At 52.5% G+C, this 19,473-nt stretch overlaps 4 protein-coding genes across 4 annotated transcripts; 3 read left to right on the top strand and 1 right to left on the bottom strand.

The window, feature by feature from the left end:
• Positions 1–10,089: 10,089 nt before the first annotated feature.
• PG986_009297 (ras guanine nucleotide exchange factor domain-containing protein) lies at positions 10,090–11,450 on the top strand (the record flags this gene model as incomplete). Its single annotated transcript, XM_066845519.1, has 2 exons — positions 10,090–10,638; positions 10,713–11,450. The coding sequence occupies 2 exons, from the start codon at positions 10,090–10,092 to the stop codon at positions 11,448–11,450; spliced, it is 1,287 nt and encodes a 428-aa protein (XP_066697917.1).
• Positions 11,451–11,512: 62 nt separating this feature from the next.
• PG986_009296 (ras guanine nucleotide exchange factor domain-containing protein) lies at positions 11,513–13,777 on the top strand (the record flags this gene model as incomplete). The annotated part of the gene is made up of 1 exon (XM_066845518.1): positions 11,513–13,777. The coding sequence occupies one exon, from the start codon at positions 11,513–11,515 to the stop codon at positions 13,775–13,777; it is 2,265 nt and encodes a 754-aa protein (XP_066697916.1).
• Positions 13,778–16,838: 3,061 nt separating this feature from the next.
• On the bottom strand, positions 16,839–17,093 carry PG986_009295 (uncharacterized protein; the record flags this gene model as incomplete). The annotated part of the gene is made up of 1 exon (XM_066845517.1): positions 16,839–17,093. One exon carries the CDS (start codon positions 17,091–17,093, stop codon positions 16,839–16,841), a length of 255 nt encoding a protein of 84 aa, XP_066697915.1.
• A 332-nt stretch (positions 17,094–17,425) lies between these two features.
• Positions 17,426–19,052, top strand: PG986_009294 (MFS general substrate transporter; the record flags this gene model as incomplete). Its single annotated transcript, XM_066845516.1, has 4 exons — positions 17,426–17,882; positions 17,903–18,635; positions 18,694–18,835; positions 18,894–19,052. The coding sequence occupies 4 exons, from the start codon at positions 17,426–17,428 to the stop codon at positions 19,050–19,052; spliced, it is 1,491 nt and encodes a 496-aa protein (XP_066697914.1).
• Positions 19,053–19,473: the final 421 nt, after the last annotated feature.

The following is a 19,473-nucleotide window of genomic DNA, read 5'->3' as shown; positions in this document are numbered from 1 at the left end:
CCTCACCGCAGACGTCAACCTTAAAAAGCTTGCATTAAGGTGTGTTTCGTGTCCCCATTTGCATCGACCGATAACGATCGGGCGGACGGACGGACGAACGCGACGGGCCCCGGAACGGGAAGGACCCGTGGTTTGAGAGGCAAAGTTTTCTTCCCATCTTTCCCATTTGAGAAGTCGAGGGAAAAGCAAGGCCGAAAGCACGCCGAGGCACTAAGCCCACGCTTGGTAGAGCATGCGTCATGCAGTAGTAGTCGGAGAGGTTGATGAGTGAGATTCGATGAGCGCCTAACAAGGTAGAGCAAACAGCCGTGGTCACTTCTTACGCAGTGTGTCCAGGGCTGAAAAAAGCTTCGACCGGCGTACGGCGCCAATGCAAGGCACTTTGTTAGAGAATCCTTCCAAATACTGGGCGCGCGGCGAACGTATCAGAGAGCGCTATTCCGGAGTTTGTTACTTATTAGATCTCTGCCACCGTTCCTTAGCGGCGGGCTCGGCCAGGACGGGCTGTCGATTTAGCTTGCCTACATGCAGCTTGATGCAAGTTCCAGTCGCTTTTTCCTTTCTTTTTCTCTTCCCATCCGACTGGATCATGGCATGTCGGTTTGTTGTCCAGGACAACAATCGCCTAACAACCGTATTTTGCTGGTCACCGTCATCATCGGACATCTAGGCGACTGAACCGCTGGCTTAGCTCGCGTAGGGCTGGTGAGATACAGCATCGAGAGTGGACTGGCCGAACGGCGAATCGGATGCGGATTCGTTCAGAGATGGAAATGTCCTTCCCTGCGGAGATCATGCCTAGTTCTTGAACAGTGTCTGAGTGTCAGTATGCATATTCCCCCGAACACATTGTTTGATACGCGGATCTGTCCACATATAGTATAGGATAGGTAATAAGCATGCATACTTCTTACGCGTGGAACAGTGGCTAACTAACTGACTGACAAAGCGCATGCATCCTATATCCGCTTTTGCTGCCATGTGTGATGCAAAGCCGTGCTGCATTGCTTGACCTGAGAAAAGAAAAGTAAAGCTCGCCTGAAACTCGCATCACCCTAATTCTCCGAGGGACAGGGACAACTGGCCGAGCTCAACAGTTCCGTGTTCCTTGCCTCTCTTTCCGTCCCCGTCCCCTGGCAGCGGCCGCTCCCGGTTACGTTTCCGTCCGTCATCCAGCACTCGACGGGGAGGCGACGGGATCTCGTCCTGTCTGCACTGTCCGTTATGCGTGTGCCCAAGAGCCAGAATCGAGCCAGAGCAATGGATAGGGGACCCGCCACTAAGGCGCACTTTACTACGCAAGTAGTAAAGGCGGCTTGAATCAATATTGGAAATTGGCTCGGCGTTGGTAGTGCCGGGCTGTGAGTCGCGAGCTACCCAGCCTAGGTAGGTACACACCAGATACTTTTACCTCACAATCATGTGGCCTACCGGATTAGTGGTACGATCGTGGGAAACCACTTCCGATAGTGGGCTTCTGTCTGGCTTCTAGCTGGGCTTCTTCGTGGGGCGAGGCATCATTAGCCAGTAAACTAGCCAGGTAGTAACTGACTATGTATTCACGCTCTCCTTCCGATCTGACCGGTAGTGACGGACTTCGGGGATGGGAAACCGGGCGGGATGACAACCTGCATTTCCGGTGGGTTCGCAATGCCATTGATCTTCCATCTCCCTTCTTCTTCTGACCCAGCTGGTGGTCATTGCGATGACGTCGGTTCGGAGAACCAGCATGGATCGCCCTTTTGGTCGGCACCAAACATCTCTAGGCCGGCGGCAGTGAGGTAGGAAAGAAGCTAGCTTGCCTAATCCAGGTGTGCTATTCCTCAACTGTAAATACGACCGGGCAACACCAAAGGATCTGGCGCAATGGTAAAACCGTGGAAGAGGAGGCGGGCTGGGCTCAGCGAAAGTAAGAATAGAAATGTGGCAACAATGTTCCTTCCCACGCTCGGTCGCTGGAAAACGTTGGCCCTCCCCCCCTCATCGCAACAGGGTAGGTTGATGCATAGCGGAAACTGTGTACGCCATGCGTGAACGCGCGGATGTGCCTTTGCCCTTTGACAAGCGACCCGGGGTTTTTTTGCCTTCTTTTTCTTCTAACTGTTTCGGGTGGGATACAGAAGAGTATTCATCCAGTTCATTTTTCGATGTTCGAAGATCCAAGACTCGGAATACCACATGGAAAAGTTCACCGGAGTAGGATGGAGATGCATCGCGCCAACAAGCTGGAGTTGGCATCTCTGTAGCAGCATGCGACTCAGCTCGTTGTGTGCAGGCTAGTTTCTCAGGTGACTGATGGCGGCAGAATCCAAAGTGTACATAATGAACATGGCTCTTTGACAATGTATTCCCTGCACAGAGATCTGAGTTGTCCAAGGATATGCCCCCAGACCCCAGACTTTCGGTGTTGCGAAATCCATAAAAATAAACTCAGCAATACAAGATACCGTCTTGCATGCCGAAAAGACAAAAGATTCAAGACTCTCCTGAGCCGGATTTGAACCGGCGACCTGTGGATTACAAGTGTGACAATTACAGTCCATCGCTCTGCCAACTGAGCTATCAAGAGGGGGTGCTTATTGATGACGATGAGAGTGCTTATCGTAAACTATACTATGATGACGGACTCCTTGAGCCTGCGCTGCTGCAGTACGCTCGAGGCAAGGTAACGAATGAGTGGATCAAGCCTTGTCTTCGAGCTGATTCGCCCAAAGTGTGCCTGCCATTTGTCCATCGCATTGTGAAGCGGGACTGGCCGCCCGAATTGACTTTTCGCTTTCTTTTTCATCACTTCCTCACCTTCGTTCCTTTTAACCGGCTGGGCTGTTGCTGTTGGTGGCCGACGGTGGACCAACGATTTGCGGACTACGGCGACATTGCGGAGATTGAAGATGCCTAGCGGCCATAGGGCATGGGGTGTACCAAACCGCTGGGTATGGCACGATGATCGTTGGCTAGGGAGAAAGGTAGCAGTAGGAAGAGGCCGGCGATGGCAAATCTTGTCAATGCTTCTGTTTGCGATGTAGGAGCATGAAGCAGGAACCGGGGGCCCTGAGAGCTGCAACCGGGTTTGAGGCTATGTATGTCGTGAGGCGGCAGCATTCCGTATCGCAATGCAACAAGCAACGTGATGCGCGGGTTGGACATGATAGTGACCGACACCTGTCCGGGCCTGCAGCCGTGTCTTGCGATATTACTCGCTTGTGCAGGTCTCTTGTGCAAGTTTAAGAGGCTGAGGCTGTCTCATTGCCATGCATGCCCTTAAGCATGCACATCGCAATGACAGCCTTGTAAAACAGCGAAGCCGCCATCATTCATACCTTGCCTTCGTGTTACGCGTTGCGTAATAGTTACATGGCCCAGAGTTGCCTGCCCTGTGCATGAATGTGATATCAACAGCAGCAGGACGGCGTGGGCCGACGGATCGCCATCGTGGTCGACGGGCCACTTGGACCAAAAAAGCAGGCATTTGCGTCACAGGAGCAGAAGGATCAGAGTCAGGAGCGAGGTACTCTCGCCGTCGTGTATACAGTGCAGACAGAGGTAGGTACCAGACTCAATCCAGAAATCCAATTGCACCGGAGGCTCGCGGTCGGCAACATCGGCGGTAGATTATTAGCCTACACAGCTACAGCGCGCGCGTTCCTGAATTGAAGGGCAGGTGGAAGCATTGCCAAGACGAATTGTGACGGGTTGGGTAGGGGATCTGTTGGGGGTAAAGTACATCTTGGGGGGCGTGGTGGGTTGCCAGGGGTTGTTGCGTGGTCTGGACCGAGGGTGGACTCGCTCGACTCGTGGGCAGCGGGCTCTGTCGCTCTGTCTGTCGTCTCTGGCTGTTGTTGCGACGGAACGTCTGCAGATGATCTTCCGTCTGGATTCTGAGGTTCTTCCGTGAAGAGATCTCGGATGTACTGTTTGGCGGTGGCCTAATGAGGTAGATGATCGGTCGCTCATAATTTCCGCCGTTCAAACCCCAAGCACCTCTGGCTCCCTCGCGTCTGGGGCATCACAAGAAACGTCATCGCGAGCTCTCCGTTGCAAGTATCACGAATGGCGGGGATGGGTCGTCCGGCAGTCTCGACTCTCCAGAAACTAACCGACTGTCGAATGCAGAGGTCAAGCACTTGTAGCATGGAAGGGGAAGGATGATGCTGACCGTTGAGAACAATAGCAGCGCTGTGCCTACCAAGATGGTGGGGGAAGCCTGGAAAGCATTGTGCATATGCAAAGTGACTGGTGCCTGTCACGTAAGCAGTGTGATACGCAACTAGGTTAGCAGCTGCAGCCCTTGTAATCACCATTATCTGGGGCGGACACACCCCACCAGATGAGATTCATCAGCACTGAGCTGCCAAGATACCGAATCCAATGCACGGCTCTTTCTGGCTCGCTCTTGCGATTCGTTTGGTGAATTACGGAACCTGCGATTTTCCCAATTTGGAAGATTGTAGGTAGGTAGGGTGGATACGTCGGCGCATTTCCTGTACGTGTCTTCCCTGCTTCCATTTAGATACGGTGATTGGTCTTGGGTACATGTAGGTAGGATGTAGGTAGGTATTGTAATGCTGCTGCTATTGCGCAGTCATTGATGTACGTAGGTGTGTCTTCGTGTCTTCGTGTCTTGTGGCGAGTGGCTGGTTCAATGTTGGGAAAAAGCCGACCGGTGCCCGCAACAACACGCAGTGTAACTCAATCATCAGGTACCCGTCTGCCCGTTTTCCAGGTTGGGGTCGTGTGCATCTGAAAGGGCGTGCGTGCATGCTGCTGCGATAACCGAATGTTGAAGTACCCAATGGACGCTCTTGCAGGACGGTCTTATTGGGGCCTCGCCCCATTTTCGCAGTCTCCCACCAAAACCCCGCCGCACTGCTCGGCCTTTGATAGGCATTGGGAACGGTGAAGACTCCAGAAAATAACAGGATGAACCCAATCTATGCTCATGTGACCATGGCCTCTAAAGGCCCGATGAGATGACCGCAGTGCCAAGTTGGACCTCTGTTTGGCCCAAATGGGAAGAGCCATGGCAAATCAATTTGACGGAATTATATCGTATAGCAACCAACGCATCAAAAGGCAGTGACTGCTAACTGCGCTTTCAGGCGTTTATTGGCCGTCGATTCTTTCGACCTTTAGCCGCATGGGCGGAGGGCCTCTCAGCCTCAGTTCTTCAGCGAGCAGCGAGGAGCCACAAATGCAATGCAGGCAGGCCAATATTGTGACAGCGGATGTGATCTCAAAGCCCATTGGAAACTGATGGATGGAGATGCATCCTTTGGCTTCCGCATGCAAATACGTATCCTGCTTACATGACCTTTAATAATTGCTGCCTCGACTGCCCAAGGTCGGCGACCTACCCTACTGAATGTATGCATCACCGCTACTAACTACTACTACAGGTTCCTCCATGGTTCGATCCATGGGGATATCGATCATGGTCCCGTCCAGATGTGAGTGGCACCGCACCTCTTGCTGGTTGAGAGATTTCGTTGCCCCGGAAGCGAGCCGGCGTAGCATTGTGGCTGGGGGGTGTACCACACCCACGTTGGGAGCCTTCCCAATCTGCACATAATCTACCAGGACTTGCCAGAGTCTGTACGCTCCCTACTATGCATGCAGTACGTACGGAGTGCGTGACGGCAATTCCTACGAGATCAGCGGAGAAGCCGGGACTTCGTGAAGAGGCCGTCGGTAGTGGGTGCTACGAGAGATAGCCCCTCAAGCCGTTGTCGTGGGAGTTGGGTATCTGGGATGTTAGCTTCTGAATATAAGGTTTTATCCTAGGTCTCACTAGTGGTAGCCTTTGCATATCTTTATCTGCCATGCGGAAAAATCTGCGGTCTCCCCTATTTTGCTGCTCCCATTTTCGTTGACAGAATGCCCGAGTCTGCACGTGCTCCTGTTGCGCTATTGCTGATTGGTATTGGTATTGGGGTATGGCAGACTTACCGGCATATTTGCAGCTCATAGTTAGTCGTAAACACAACAGCTGCCGACGCTAAACCTAAGGTATAGTTGAGTTCTGGTCAGGGAACATATCGGTATGTAGATAACGGTCAGCTCTATCGCGAAGGGTCTTTCCCTGGCTCCCTGGGCATGTCTTTGGTGGTAGTCTTAGCAGAACCATTATGATATGCCATTAACTCTGATCGACGCATACCGCTTTTGGCCCTTTTAAGTGACGAACCTCAGGGATCAAACCCTTAAGACGGCTCAGTCGGCGGGTCTATCTCTACTATGTATTATAAAATGGCCATAAGAAGTATATTGTGATGGTATGATGTGCTTCCCTTTCCCCATCCGCTCTTCCTTGAAGCGGTAGTTATGATGCCGATGGTAAGACGCTACTCAACACCATTTGACCATGTGGGCGAAATGCCCCCTCCCCTCTCAATGCATTCCACGTGCTTAAAGTGATCTTTTCTTTTCTTTCGTAAAAATGTGATGTCTTCCGCACGTCTCCAGAGGGGCAACAAGGGCTTGTCCAGTAGACTGTCTGTTTATAGCGCCGACCCACTCACGACCGACTGCCGTAAGCAATTTGTTTTCGTGCGGTGAGAGGAAGAACGCGCGATGCAATGACCACGACCGTGCCCCTTATCGCGGGTCTTCGCTGCAGTTCAGTCCCGATCGAGGGACGTCGTCCAGGTACATGACATGTCAATTCAACAGAGTTGAGCGAAGGGCCAGTCGAGAGTGTTTGTCATGGGAGAAGAAGCATCGAGAGAAGCATTGCCATCGACGAGATGATCTGACTTCGTGAGGCGATGCAAGCAAATGTAAGGGTTCAGATTGAACATGCAATTGAGGTTTCGCCTACAGCGACGTCAGAAGGAAATAGATTGGCCTACAGGTACACAACATACGCACACACCACACCGTCACGTCAATAGGCCTACTAGTCAGCATCTAATCTTGGATTGAATCGTTGGAAGAAAAGAAAAGCGAGAAAAAGGATCAGTCGGTACGCTGAAAGTCATTTCGTCTCATGTCGCTTTGTCCCATCCATCCTAATTTTTTGCTGTTTGCTTCATCCAGAGCTGGTTGATTCAACAGGTACACAGCCCTTCAATTCATCATCGGCTTGGCTTTCTGCAAGTGAGACTCACTGCCTAAGGGTTTCTTAATTGTCGCCCTTTGTGTGCTTGTTGTGTCATCAGCAGCTCGGAACAGATCCTGGCATGATGCCGAACTCCTCTGACACATGCGCTGCGCATTGATCAGATTGCAGCTTGTCAACTCTGCGCGAACCGATGGTTGGCCACATCCCAGTCCCCTGCCTGTCTGGCCTGGCTTCGGCGCCATCCATGGTGGATTGGATGCTTCCTTTTCTCCAATTGATGCAGTTTTTTGTATGCTACGTTGCCTACAGTAGAGGAGACGGTTTTGCCCAGCATCAATTGATCTGATTAAGGCAAATTCGCTGTCTCGTGTACGTGGCAATTGATCAACCTACCTACATTATTATGTACGGAGTATCCGTATGTGCATGATATACGAGGTGGGCTTAATATGTAATTCGATACTAAGTATCACGGCTTGCAACCCCCCATCTTACATCACCTCCATCCATCCAGGCCTGCATGCATCCTTGCGTCTCTAGTTCTCGTCGTACATAACGCTGGGGTACGAACGAGCGTTGCGTGGCTGTCGGCTGATTTGATAGCTTCCATCACGATAAACCTTGAGCTCCCCTCAAGCAGCCAAGCTCCAAGAGTCGGCTCACCCCTGCGGCTACAGGCTGCACCCCTGACCCGGACAAGCAAAAAACCGTCAACTCTGTTTTTTTTTGGTTTTTTTTTTATAATTCTCTCGCAAGGCCTTGGCCTGTCAGATACTTCTGGTCCCTTGCAAGCGACCATGTCCCTGCAATGGGCGTTCGGGGCACCAATCCGACTATCACGCCTCTGTGAAACCCGCCCTGCGGTTGTTCGTTGCCCATGCCGTGCAACAATTGAAAATGGACCGTGCAGGCGTTTGTTGCTGTTCTATTCTGGACAAGAAGTATCATATGCAGAAGGGTAATGGGCAAGGATAGGTTATTTCACCTGCTTTGACCCAGTTTGGGCCTCCCATGCTGCGGCCACACTCTATCAGGTGTATAGAAGATCAGCGTTGGTGGAAGGGTGCGAGGTCCTTGTTTTCTATTGTACCAAACTCTCGTCCTGGTCGGGCAGGCAGATCTTGTACTCCCCCTCGTTCGTGGAGTCGTCGACGAAAGAAGCTACTACCCACTACGGCAATTCCTCTAACAAGGCAAGAAGAAGAAACAGAAGAAGGAAACCACAACTCGATCACACTCCATGCCAGCGCCTAATGTACAGTGTGCTGTCTACAGCAACTTGCCTTTACTTCACATTCGCATCAACCCAGCAAAGCTTTTCTGGCGACCAGCGTCCGTGAGTGGCGTTGGTTTATCCACCAACTGAGGCCCACTAGCATGGACCACATAATAGTGTGCTTGGAATATCACTGAATGGGACGACCTCAGCCAAGAGGGGGAGGTGGGAGGAGCACACCAAGCGGGAAATAAATAGCACAGTTGAAGATAAGGTACCTGGACGCTACCGTGGTACTTTGGGCAAGCCTCCCACCCACCCCTGGCCGTCCGACCCTGGTCCTGGCCATCCTTACATTAACAGACCCTGAACTGCAACGGATGGGTCCAGTCAGTCACTGGCCTGCCTGTCCGGGGTAGCAGTAGCGTGGTACATGTACATGTACATGTACATGGAGCGGCAGCAGGTAGCGAGTGGGACGATAGACAGTCAATCCTGTAGGATGAATTAGCTGCAGGCCCAACCCGCGTTGCGTCGCTACATGTATTCTCTTGCTTGCTTGCTTCGTCCCATTTCGATGAAAGCCCAAAAGCCACACTCAATATACACTCTGTCCCTGAATTTCCCTCGACGACCTCTCCTCTCCCTACTATACCACTCCTAATACACGACTCATATACACATCGTGGACCCGGCCGTCCCAGGAAGTTTGAGAGACCAACCGTCGCATCTAGTCTACCGTCTGTGTGCTCTCGACAATCTCCCTTTCTCCAAATCTGACTCTGTCCCGGGTATCTCACTTTCTCCCCCACTATCTTTGCTTTTCCTGCATGGTCGTTGAGACTCTCAAAGACCTTCCGACAGCACAAGTGTCAGACTTGACTTGCGGCTTACAGCCAGTATCGCGAAAGGGGGAAAGGTGATTAAGAAAGTTGTTGCCAACCGCAAGACCGAGCTGCCGGATTCCTCCAAGCTTGCAGGGGACGACGACATTTGGAAGCCGGCTCCTTTCTTTTTGCTATACTCGATCCTCCAGCCCGCCGACTTGCCTGCCGAGCTTGCTTCGACTCCCTTGCGCAGGCTTTGATTTCGTGTTCAGCACCGACGCAGTATCAACGGCCGGCTCTCTTGGAAGTGACAATTGGGCTGTGTCATTGCCATTGCCATTGCTACGCCGTGAGTGGGAAGGTTCAGACGGAAATCCGAAATCCTGCCACGCAATTGACAGGTAAGTGGGCTGCCGCATCAAGAACATGGATGCACGAAACTTCCGATCTATTTCCCGCCGTCTGGTGGTACAAAGCCCATGATCTTGTGCCCTGCTGAGCCACGACCTCTGACTGGTTTCCGAAACTCTGTACCAAGGGCATTCCCTGGCATTGGAGCGACATGCTGCCCTTTGCACCCCGTTTCGTTCGTTTGTCCGTTCGACCAGATGGGCCGGTAGTGGCCATGGGCATGGGGAGCATTCCTGGTCATGTGTCCACCGTCTCACTTTCGTCAACATCGCCAGCTGACCACCTCTCCCTTCATTCCATTCCAACATTTTCACTTGTACCACTGTTCTTTTGTCAACAAATGCGCATCTCTTCTTGCCCCAACAGCATACTGACGCGCGACTTGCTAGATACTCCTCCTATCTCCCACCCGGAGAACTTCCACCTATACGCAGCAAGTATAGCTTGACTGGACTACAGGAGCTTCTTGACGGTGCCATCATCGACAAGCTTGGGCTTGGGAACCAGCAGTTACCCAGGGCGAAGCTGCTGCTAGTACCCATGTTTTATCACAGGCAGGCTCAACGGCATTCATAATGCACCACTACCAGCCTTACCGGTCCAGCCTTCGAGTGGCTCCTCTAGCCATCCAGAAGTCGGATGTGGGCTCCGAGAGCGAAAGTTCCCAGACGGCAGACGATACTTTGCAGGCATCGACGAACCTCTATTCAACCGATCACATCACCCCGCCATCCACACCCGATGGCTCCGAAGAAGGCCTCGATGCGCAGCAAACCGCCGCTCGTCCCGTCTTCCACAATTTCTTGCGCGCCTTTTATCCCTTTCACCCGACTTTCGCCATCAGCGATTCCACAGTCACACTACCACTTAATGAAGGAGATGTAGTGCTTGTACACTCGATACACACCAATGGTTGGGCAGATGGTACACTCCTAGTATCAGGGGCCCGAGGCTGGCTTCCCACCAACTATTGCGAATCGTACGACCCCGAGGAAATGAGAAACCTGCTGAAGGCACTCCTCAACTTTTGGGATTTGCTACGAAGTACAGCGACCAACGATGGAGACATCTTCGGAAACCAGGAGTTTATGAAGGGCATCATCGCCGGCGTGCGGTTTCTTCTGGTACGTAGCAAGCACCATTGCCTTGCCGCTGATCAAAATAGCGCATCCGCGACAGTAACTAACATCCATGGCAGGAGCGAACAAATTGTCTCACAAGAGAGGCGACAGCAATACAACGCAATGAAACGTTGAGACGAGGGCGAAAATCCCTCCTCTCCGAGCTCTCCTCGCTCGTCAAGACGGCGAAGCGGCTCCAAGAAACGCTACGGACCTACCTAAGGGCAGATGACAATGTCAACGAGATAATTGATGAGATGATCCTGAAAGCTTTCAAGATCGTTGTGAAGGGTGTCCGGTTTCTCGATGCCCTGGAGGAAGAGCGGCGTCTGAGAGCGCCACCAGCTGTGAACGTCATGGCCACCCTTGCCGAGGAAGCGTATGTTCCACCGACACCACCTGCAGAGTCGACTTCCACTTTCAAAAATACGCATGGCAAGGGACAGGATGCAGGTCCCCGATCCGACGACAACTCGCATCTAGCCGAGGGCGCACAAACAAACGCACCAGCCAACAACCGTTTGTCGTCTATTTACTCACCTGCCAACACTTCAGCACATCGACTATCACAATCCAGTCCCATGCGCGGGAATCGGCTGTCGGCCAGTATATCGCATAGAGTCTCTTTTGCCGGCCCCTCGCCATTGTCCCAATCCCAGAATCTTGTCTCAGAGCGGCTGAACTCCAGTCATGATACATTTCTGTCGTACCTTGGTTCTTTCATTGGCAGATTGCAGCTCCACTCTCAATCCCGCCCGGAATTGGCGCTGGCCATCAAACAGTCTGCCACCTCCGGTGGTGAGCTTTTGCCGTGATCGATACCGTCTGTCGACATAATACCTCGGAATCGGAATCGCTGGACCAGGCTCGTACTGCTATGTTTGACCACATCCGAGACCTTGTCTACTCGGCACGCGACATACTGAGCGCCGTTGATCCAGAAGAAGAAGATATTATTATGCCCCAGGACAACAGCCGACTATTAGTTGCTGCGACGGGTTGCGTCAAGGCGGCTGGTGAGTGTGTTGCGAAAGCCAAGTGGGTGCTTGAGAGGATTGGTGACTTTGATTTCGAGAACGAACAGAACGGTTTGGGAATCAGCTTGGATGTATTCGAAAAGGTTTCTGAGAGCCGGCCACGGACTCCGGAGACATCGGTTGTCCCGGTTTCCAAGACTCCAGAAGCCACAACGGACTCCAAGAGAACTTCCAAACGGTCCAGTCATCATCTATCCCTGGACAAGCCTCTACCATTGATTCCTGGCGCCACCTCCCAACCCCTATACGGAAACCCGGTCCAAATATCACCACCGGCCTCCAGGCCGCAGTCGATAGTCGCTGGTGAGGACGTCTTCAACGTGCCGTCTTCAGTCACCTCGGCTAAAGCTTCTCTGCCACCACTTCCCAGACTGAGGACTTCGATTTCCCTGGATGAATCTTATAGCCCCATGACAAATAACTCGCACGATAGCGAGTATCATAGCTCATTCCGCTCCGACACAACCTCGTCAAGTGCTGGCTCAAATACCACATATCTTAGCCGGGACTCGGAAACGAGCCTTGTGTCTCAAGCCCCGACACGAGCCACCACTCCAGACTCGGCGCTTGGACCCAGGGAGCAGCCTTCCATGTCTGAACTAAGTGTTGCCGGCAGTGCTGGAAATAGCGAAGAGGTTGACGATGTGGAGAGCAAGCTACTCGAAAAGACATTTGCGCACGAATTGATGTTCAACAAGGAAGGCCATGTCACAGGCGGTTCCTTGCCCGCCCTGGTGGAGCGCTTGACGACGCACGAGTCTACCCCGGACGCTGTATTTGTGTCTGCGTTCTACCTGACCTTCCGTCTGTTCTGCTCTCCTTCCAACTTCGCTGCAGCTTTGATTGATCGTTTCGATTATGTCGGAGACTCTATCCACATGGCAAGCCCTGTGCGCTTGCGAGTCTATAATGTAATTAAGGGGTGGTTGGAATCACATTGGCGTGATTCCACTGACCGCGAGGCTCTTCCGACTATTCGACATTTCGCCGAATTCCAGCTTGGCTCGCTGCTACCGTCTGCGGGCAAAAGGCTTGTGGAGCTCGCAGATCGAGTTTCTTCGACGGATGGCTCATTGGTGCCGCGCTTGGTCTCCTCCATAGGCAAGACAAGTACATCGATTGCTCAATATGTCCCCGCAGATGCACCGCTGCCGAATCCGGTCATTACAAGGAGCCAGCACAATCTTCTGAGCAGTTGGAAGAACGGGGGCTCATCGCCGTGCGTACTCGACTTCGAGCCATTGGAGATTGCGCGCCAGTTGACTATGAAGCAAATGAACATATTCTGTTCAATTCTGCCAGAGGAGCTCCTTGGATCTCAATGGATGAAGAAAGGCGGAGTTGACTCGCCCAACGTCAAGGCAATGTCTGGCCTGTCAACAGACATCTCGAATGTTGTTGCCGATACCATTCTTCAGCACTCCGATGTGAAGAAGCGGGCTGCTATCATTAAGCAGTGGATAAAAGTTGCACATCAGTGCTTGCAACTTAACAACTATGACGGACTCATGGCTATTATTTGTAGCTTGAACAGTTCTATTATCAGTCGCCTGAGAAAGACGTGGGACTTTGTGAGCCCCAAGCGGCGCGAGATGCTCGAGGCGCTGCAAGCCATCGTGGAACCATCCAACAATAATAAGGTGCTCCGAGCCCGCCTGCAGGGTCACGTTCCCCCGTGCTTGCCCTTCCTGGGCATGTTCCTTACGGACTTGACATTTGTGGACATTGGAAACCCTGCCACGAAGCAACTGCCGGGTGCCAGCCATGATGAGCACGGCTTGACGGTCGTCAATTTCGACAAGCACACTCGCACAGCCAAGATTATCGGAGAATTGCAGCGATTTCAGATTCCGTACAGGCTGACCGAGGTTGCCGATCTGCAAGAATGGCTTCAATCCGAAATCGTCCGTGTCAAGGAAAGCGAACAAGGTACTTCGCAAATCACCTATTACCGCAAGAGCTTGATGCTGGAGCCTAGAGAAAATGCTCTGAAGACTCCAGTGGAAGTTCCTTCTGCCCCGACCAACCATGGTCAAAAGGCGGACTTGTTCAGTTGGATGACGGGAAATAGGGGGCAACAGAGCCACACTACTGTAGCCATCTAACCCCTGGTCATCCAACATTACTCACAAGACATCTCTACACTACATCCGCGACCTCCTTGCTTTTACTCATTTTTGTCTATTGATACCCCATCGTTTTAACGGTTATTTGGAATGGGTTAAGGAGCTCATCGGATTTTGCATTACGGATAGCTGGTTATTTTGGAATCGGGATTCGAAAAAGAAACCTCTTGAAAAGGGGCTTGGCGTCAGGTTCTATTAGCATGCAGCGATTACACATGTGTAAGAGAGCCTGGTTCTTGATGAGGACGACGCGGGCTTGTTGGACTGCGTTGGGTCCAGTCTTGGGAGTTGGTTTATGACCTGTCATTTGGGGCGCCTCTTCCTTTTTTCTCTCTTTTTCTTTTTTGAATACCCAGGACGGGGCTCGGAAAACACGATTGGGGACAGACATCCCCAGTAAAGCTGGCAAGCAAAATTTTGGCTAGCTTTTGGCTTCTGAGATATATATTATCTTTCAACAGACGGCAACAAGGTCAGGATTGCGTTTATTGTATAATCTCTTGCGATATGTTCAGGGGAACACTTGGAGGCGTCGCAGGCAAAGAGGCGGCGGAACATGGTCATATCCCCACGACATATTTAGGAGGAGGGCCTTGTCACCAAACAGACGCATTAGGATTCAGATCCGAAGATGAGGAATGATGGAAGATAATGACAAGGAACAACGTCAGGGAAAACTAGGTGGTTGAATGACAAACTCCTTGTTTTGAGAATTGCCTACATGTAGACAAATGTGTTGCCGTCATGGTCCTCTTTCCAATACTATTTGCTCATTGGCTTACTCCGAGCGACCGACTAGGTGACAGTATGGAGTAAAGAGACTTGAGGTAAAGAGAGTGATGATGACAAAGAGAAGCAAAGAGGCCACTGGTGTCTCGCCCGCGCTGACATGCTGACAGGCCTAATGGGGAGCAGGCTGGTTTATCAAGGCTTCAGATTGGCTCTCGTGTAAGTTACACCATGCACACACGCGAATTGCATTGTCTGATGGTTTGTTTCTCTGGACCGAGTGTGCTGCGACTACCCACAAGTAGCCTCCGTGAAGGTTACTTAAAGGTAGTACCTAAGGTTACTGCGGCCGGCCGATCTTATCAATTTCATGATCAGCTCCATTGAAGGTCGGATGTAACCTCGCAGGCAACTCGTCAGCTCTTGCTCTTAGGTAACATGCGTAAAAAAGGTACCGAGGCGTATCTGTCTACATGTGTGTGCACCACAATGCTGAGTTAGAGTCTTATCAACTGCAATCAATGGTTGCAGCAAGTATATACTCGAGCGGGGGAAAAAAAAGACAATTGATTTGGGTCTGTCCCAACCCACACGCAGACGGGCGCATTCTCGTTTGCATTTGCAGTATTGGTCGACATGCAGCATGCAAGCGTAGCATCTTTGCCGGACGGGAAATGGGGAAACAGGCGGGTTCGGCAGTCCACATGCATTAGGTACTAGCCGTCCCTTGCCCCCTCGTATCCATTTCTTGGTTCCCCCGCGGGCGCATCTAGCATCTTCGTAAGACTCGGATGATTGTTAGCGGTTGTTTGAATGCGACGGATAGGAGTGCGACGGATAGAAATGCGCGTGTTTGCTTTCAGTAGGCGCACTTCGCCTCATGTCAGCCCCATCGAAGCAAGCTGTGATGCGATAAAAGCAAACCACCAACATACGATTGATCAGAGTAGAGATCGTATCGTGCAAGGCCCGCTGTGGAGAAGTGGCCTCTGATTAGAAAAGACTGGAACCTGGAAAAGTCCGTGAGTCAGTCGATTTGAGTCTCGTCTCCGAGACCACCCATTTTCCCTTCAGCCATAGTCGGAGGCTTGCTGGGGCGTTCAACCAATTGATGATGGATGATGGACGGGCAGCGGAACTATGCGCAGCCTGCCAGTTCCCAACCGGCGCACGTTACGTTACATGGGATGGTCTTCTTCTTTTTTGGCCACCACATTGGCGAGTTCTACGTCTAATAAGGCTGGGTTTCGGTAGGTGCTAGACAGGCTTTGGGGTCTAGGCACTGACACACGAACAGCATTGGAATGCTCTGTAAAAATGTCGTGTCCGACGAACGCCCCCCCCGCTTCTTCTTACCTATTTCCCATTGTTTAGTGGTCTCCTTCCTAATCGGACCCCTGTATAGAACTCTTCCCCAGCTTCGCCTAGCCAATGGCTTTATCGGGGTGGGAACTGGGGGTCTCGTGACGGGGATGTTGGCAAACCAATCAGACCGATCCAGTCGGCCCGGCAGAGCTCGAGAGTCTGGGGTGGTGGCCTGCTAGCTCAGCCCACCCCTGCCCGCCCTTATCTTCAATGCACCATTCTCACCTGGTCCCTGGTCGCTCTGTAGGAATTTCTCGCGCACTGTCCGTATTGCTGGAAAACGTGCGCCGTTGACCAGACCATGCGGATTTCGATAGCGGGAGCGGCCAGGGCCTGAGATGCTTATCACATCGTCAAGATATCGCAGGCAAAGGGTACGTCGTGGGCAATGAATTCTACCTACAGTCGGGTTCCTTCGTCTCTGGAGTTGTATGGCGCTGTTGATGCCAATTGAAATCCCATGTGTGTTAGCCGCCGTAAGAGCTAGGTTAGGTAGGTACCTCCTATGCTGTAGTGCCTATTTCCAACCTTCGGACAGCTAAGTAGCTACCGGAGCATACCGCTGTGCCGTGCCGGGTGTGGTGGTGGGCAGTCTCTCATTAGTGCTGTCTGTTGTAGCTCTTATCGCCTATTCTGCCCCTACCCAACGTGCTCGGTCGATCATGTTAACTAGAATGACGTACAGAAAGAAGGTCGACTTCGTGTCGGGTTCAGCACTTTTTACTCCTTTACTCCAAGGCTAGACTAAGAAAAGGTGACCAGCGATGATGGCAGTGCGTGTCACGTAGTGAGCATCCCTCGTGCTCCCGTGCTCCCGTGCTCCCGTGCTCCCCTGGGCCTCGCGACCACCCTTGGATTGCTACCTTGCTTCCCTGACATCTGCAGATACTCGCGCTGCTTGGCGCGTCCAGCAAATCTGAAGTGACATTGGACCCCTGGAAAGGCCCTAGTATGCCGATCCTTTCAATTCATCGTATCGTAGCAATTGAACTCCATTCACCAACTTGGCCTTTTCAGCTCGCTCCTCAGGTAGTAGGTATGTAGTGGTAGGTGGGACAGGGACCCTAATCTTCCGGCCTGCTCTCCGTGATTGCTTTTCCATATTACCCTTCTTCTTCTCCTCCTCCTCCTCCTCCTCCTCCTCCTCCTCCTCCTCCTCCTCTTCCTCCTCCTCCTCCTCTTCCTCTTCCTCTTCCTCCATCCGCCTCGCCCATCTCACCCATCTGGCGCTCTCTTTTCTCACTAAAGCGAGCTGTTGCCAGCAAGCACCGCACTTGTCATCAAAGTACCAAGGGCAGAACCGTATTCAATTTGGAGCTACCCCTCCTTAGGTATTTATCGGCAACGGCTCCGACTGCCAAGTTCCTTCACACCTCACATCCATGCAAATTTGTACCTTGTGCATGCTAGCAAAGATAAACACTCGGTAGTGGCAAAACCACACTCGACCGCCCTTCACGATCTGAAGAGATACTATCTCACACAAAAACCAATAAAACCAAAATAACCTCAACAACACAACAACACAACACCATGGCCGACATAAAAGAAGCGGGCATCGAGTCCTCGGGCCCTGCCCACGACACCCCGGCAGTTGCTGACGGGCCCATTACCCGTCCTTCGGGCTGGCAGTACAAGGGTTTCAAGCTGGGCAAAAGGGAGCTGTGGTATGCCTCTCCCAAGGTGCAACTTCTCATGGTCTCCATGGTCTGCTTCCTGTGCCCCGGCATGTTCAATGCGCTCCAAGGTCTTGGTGGTGGTGGCCAGCTCGACACCACGGCAAATGACCGCGCCAACGTGGCTCTGTATTCGACGTTTGCGGCTATCGGTTTCTTCTCCGGCACTTTCGCGAATCGTCTCGGCCTCCGCCTGACCATGAGCTTCGGCGGCCTGGGCTACTGCATCTACGCCGCCAGTTTCCTCAGCTACAGCCACAACCAGAACATGGGCTTCGTCATCTTCGCAGGCGCCTTCCTCGGTGTATGCGCCGGTCTGCTCTGGGCCGGCCAGGGCGCCATTATGATGTCGTACCCCCGGAGAAGAGCAAGGGTCGTTACATCAGCACATTCTGGATCATCTTCAACCTCGGTGCTGTTATTGGCAGCTTGATCCCGCTGGCTCAGAATGTCAACAACACCGCCGGCCCCGTGACGGATGGCACCTACGTCGCCTTCATCGTGCTCATGGTGCTGGGTGCCATACTGGCCTTGTTCCTCTGCGACGCCGACAAGGTCCAGCGAGAGGACGGCTCCCACGTCATCCTCATGAAGAACCCGTCGTGGCAATCGGAATTCATCGGACTGTGGGAGACGTTGCGCCTGGCGCCCTGGATCGTCCTGCTGTTCCCCATGTTCTTCGCCTCCAACATCTTCTACACCTACCAGCAGAACGGCCTCAATGCGGCGGCCTTCAACACCCGCACTCGCGCCCTCAACAGCTTGCTGTACTGGCTGGCGCAGATTTTCGGCGCCGTCATCTTCGGATACGCCCTCGACTTCCCCAAGATGCGACGATCCATCCGCGCCAAGGCTTCCCTGATCATACTCTTTGCGCTCACCTTCGCCATCTGGGGCGGCGGCTACGCCTGGCAGAAGAAGCAGCCCAGCCGGGCGTGGTCTGAGGCCAATAAGGACAAGGTCTTCTTGGCCGACTGGACCAGTGGCGGCGAGCTCTTCATCGGCCCCATGTTCCTCTACATCTTCTATGGCTTCTATGACGCCTGCTGGCAGACCTCGATCTACTGGTAAGTTATATATTGTGTGCACAACTCGAAGGATCTCGGTGAATTAACGCGGAAGCAGGTACATGGGCGCCCTGTCCAACTCGGGCCGCAAGACTGCCAACCTGGCTGGTTTCTACAAGGGAATCCAATCTGCTGGTGCTGCCATTTTCTGGCGTTTGCACGATCTAGGTATTGAGGAGATGACCCTTCTGGGTGTTACTGTGAGTTGACTCGGTCCCGAATCTCGGCGCTGCGATGAGGACTAACTGATCAATCTAGTGGGGCATCCTGGCCGGATCGTTGCTCGTTGCTGGCCCTGTTATTTGGATGCGAATCAAGGACACAACTGCGCTGGAGGAAGACTTGAAGTTCAGCGACGAGACGATCGAGGATGTTGCGCCGACAGCAGCGGTTGAACGCAAGGACGTGGCAGCCTAGAGTCGGCGCAGAGGGGTGTGTTGATTCAATGACAGACGAAACAGAATTCCATGTCTGGTTTAATTTACAGGAGCCAGCTGTCAATGGAGAGAGACATGGGGATATATGATTCGCTAAGGCATCGTCATATGCGACGACGGCAATGAGTAATGACATGCATGTTTCCTGCCTGCATACATAAGTTGGCTGCCACCTGTTAATGCGGATTTGGTTTTACTGACATAACAATCTGTCGAGTATTTTTCGAGGGCGCTCGTCCCATCCTTAGCATGTGGGCACCCATATCCAATTGATACGCGATACACCTCGGCTCAAGATGGCGCGTCTCAGGAAACGCATTGTGATCAGAGGTCCGCAACCCATTCGGGTCCCAAGGCGGTGGTTTTGGCTGAATTGATTGGCTGGCTACTTTGTCGTCGCC

Source organism: Apiospora aurea, assembly GCF_038362705.1.
Source record: "Apiospora aurea strain CBS 24483 chromosome Unknown utg000006l_segment0_segment0, whole genome shotgun sequence".
NCBI classification, from domain to species: Eukaryota; Fungi; Ascomycota; class Sordariomycetes; order Amphisphaeriales; family Apiosporaceae; genus Apiospora; species Apiospora aurea.
Note: the sequence above shows the minus strand (reverse complement) of the source record. Positions and strands in the feature narration are given on the sequence as shown.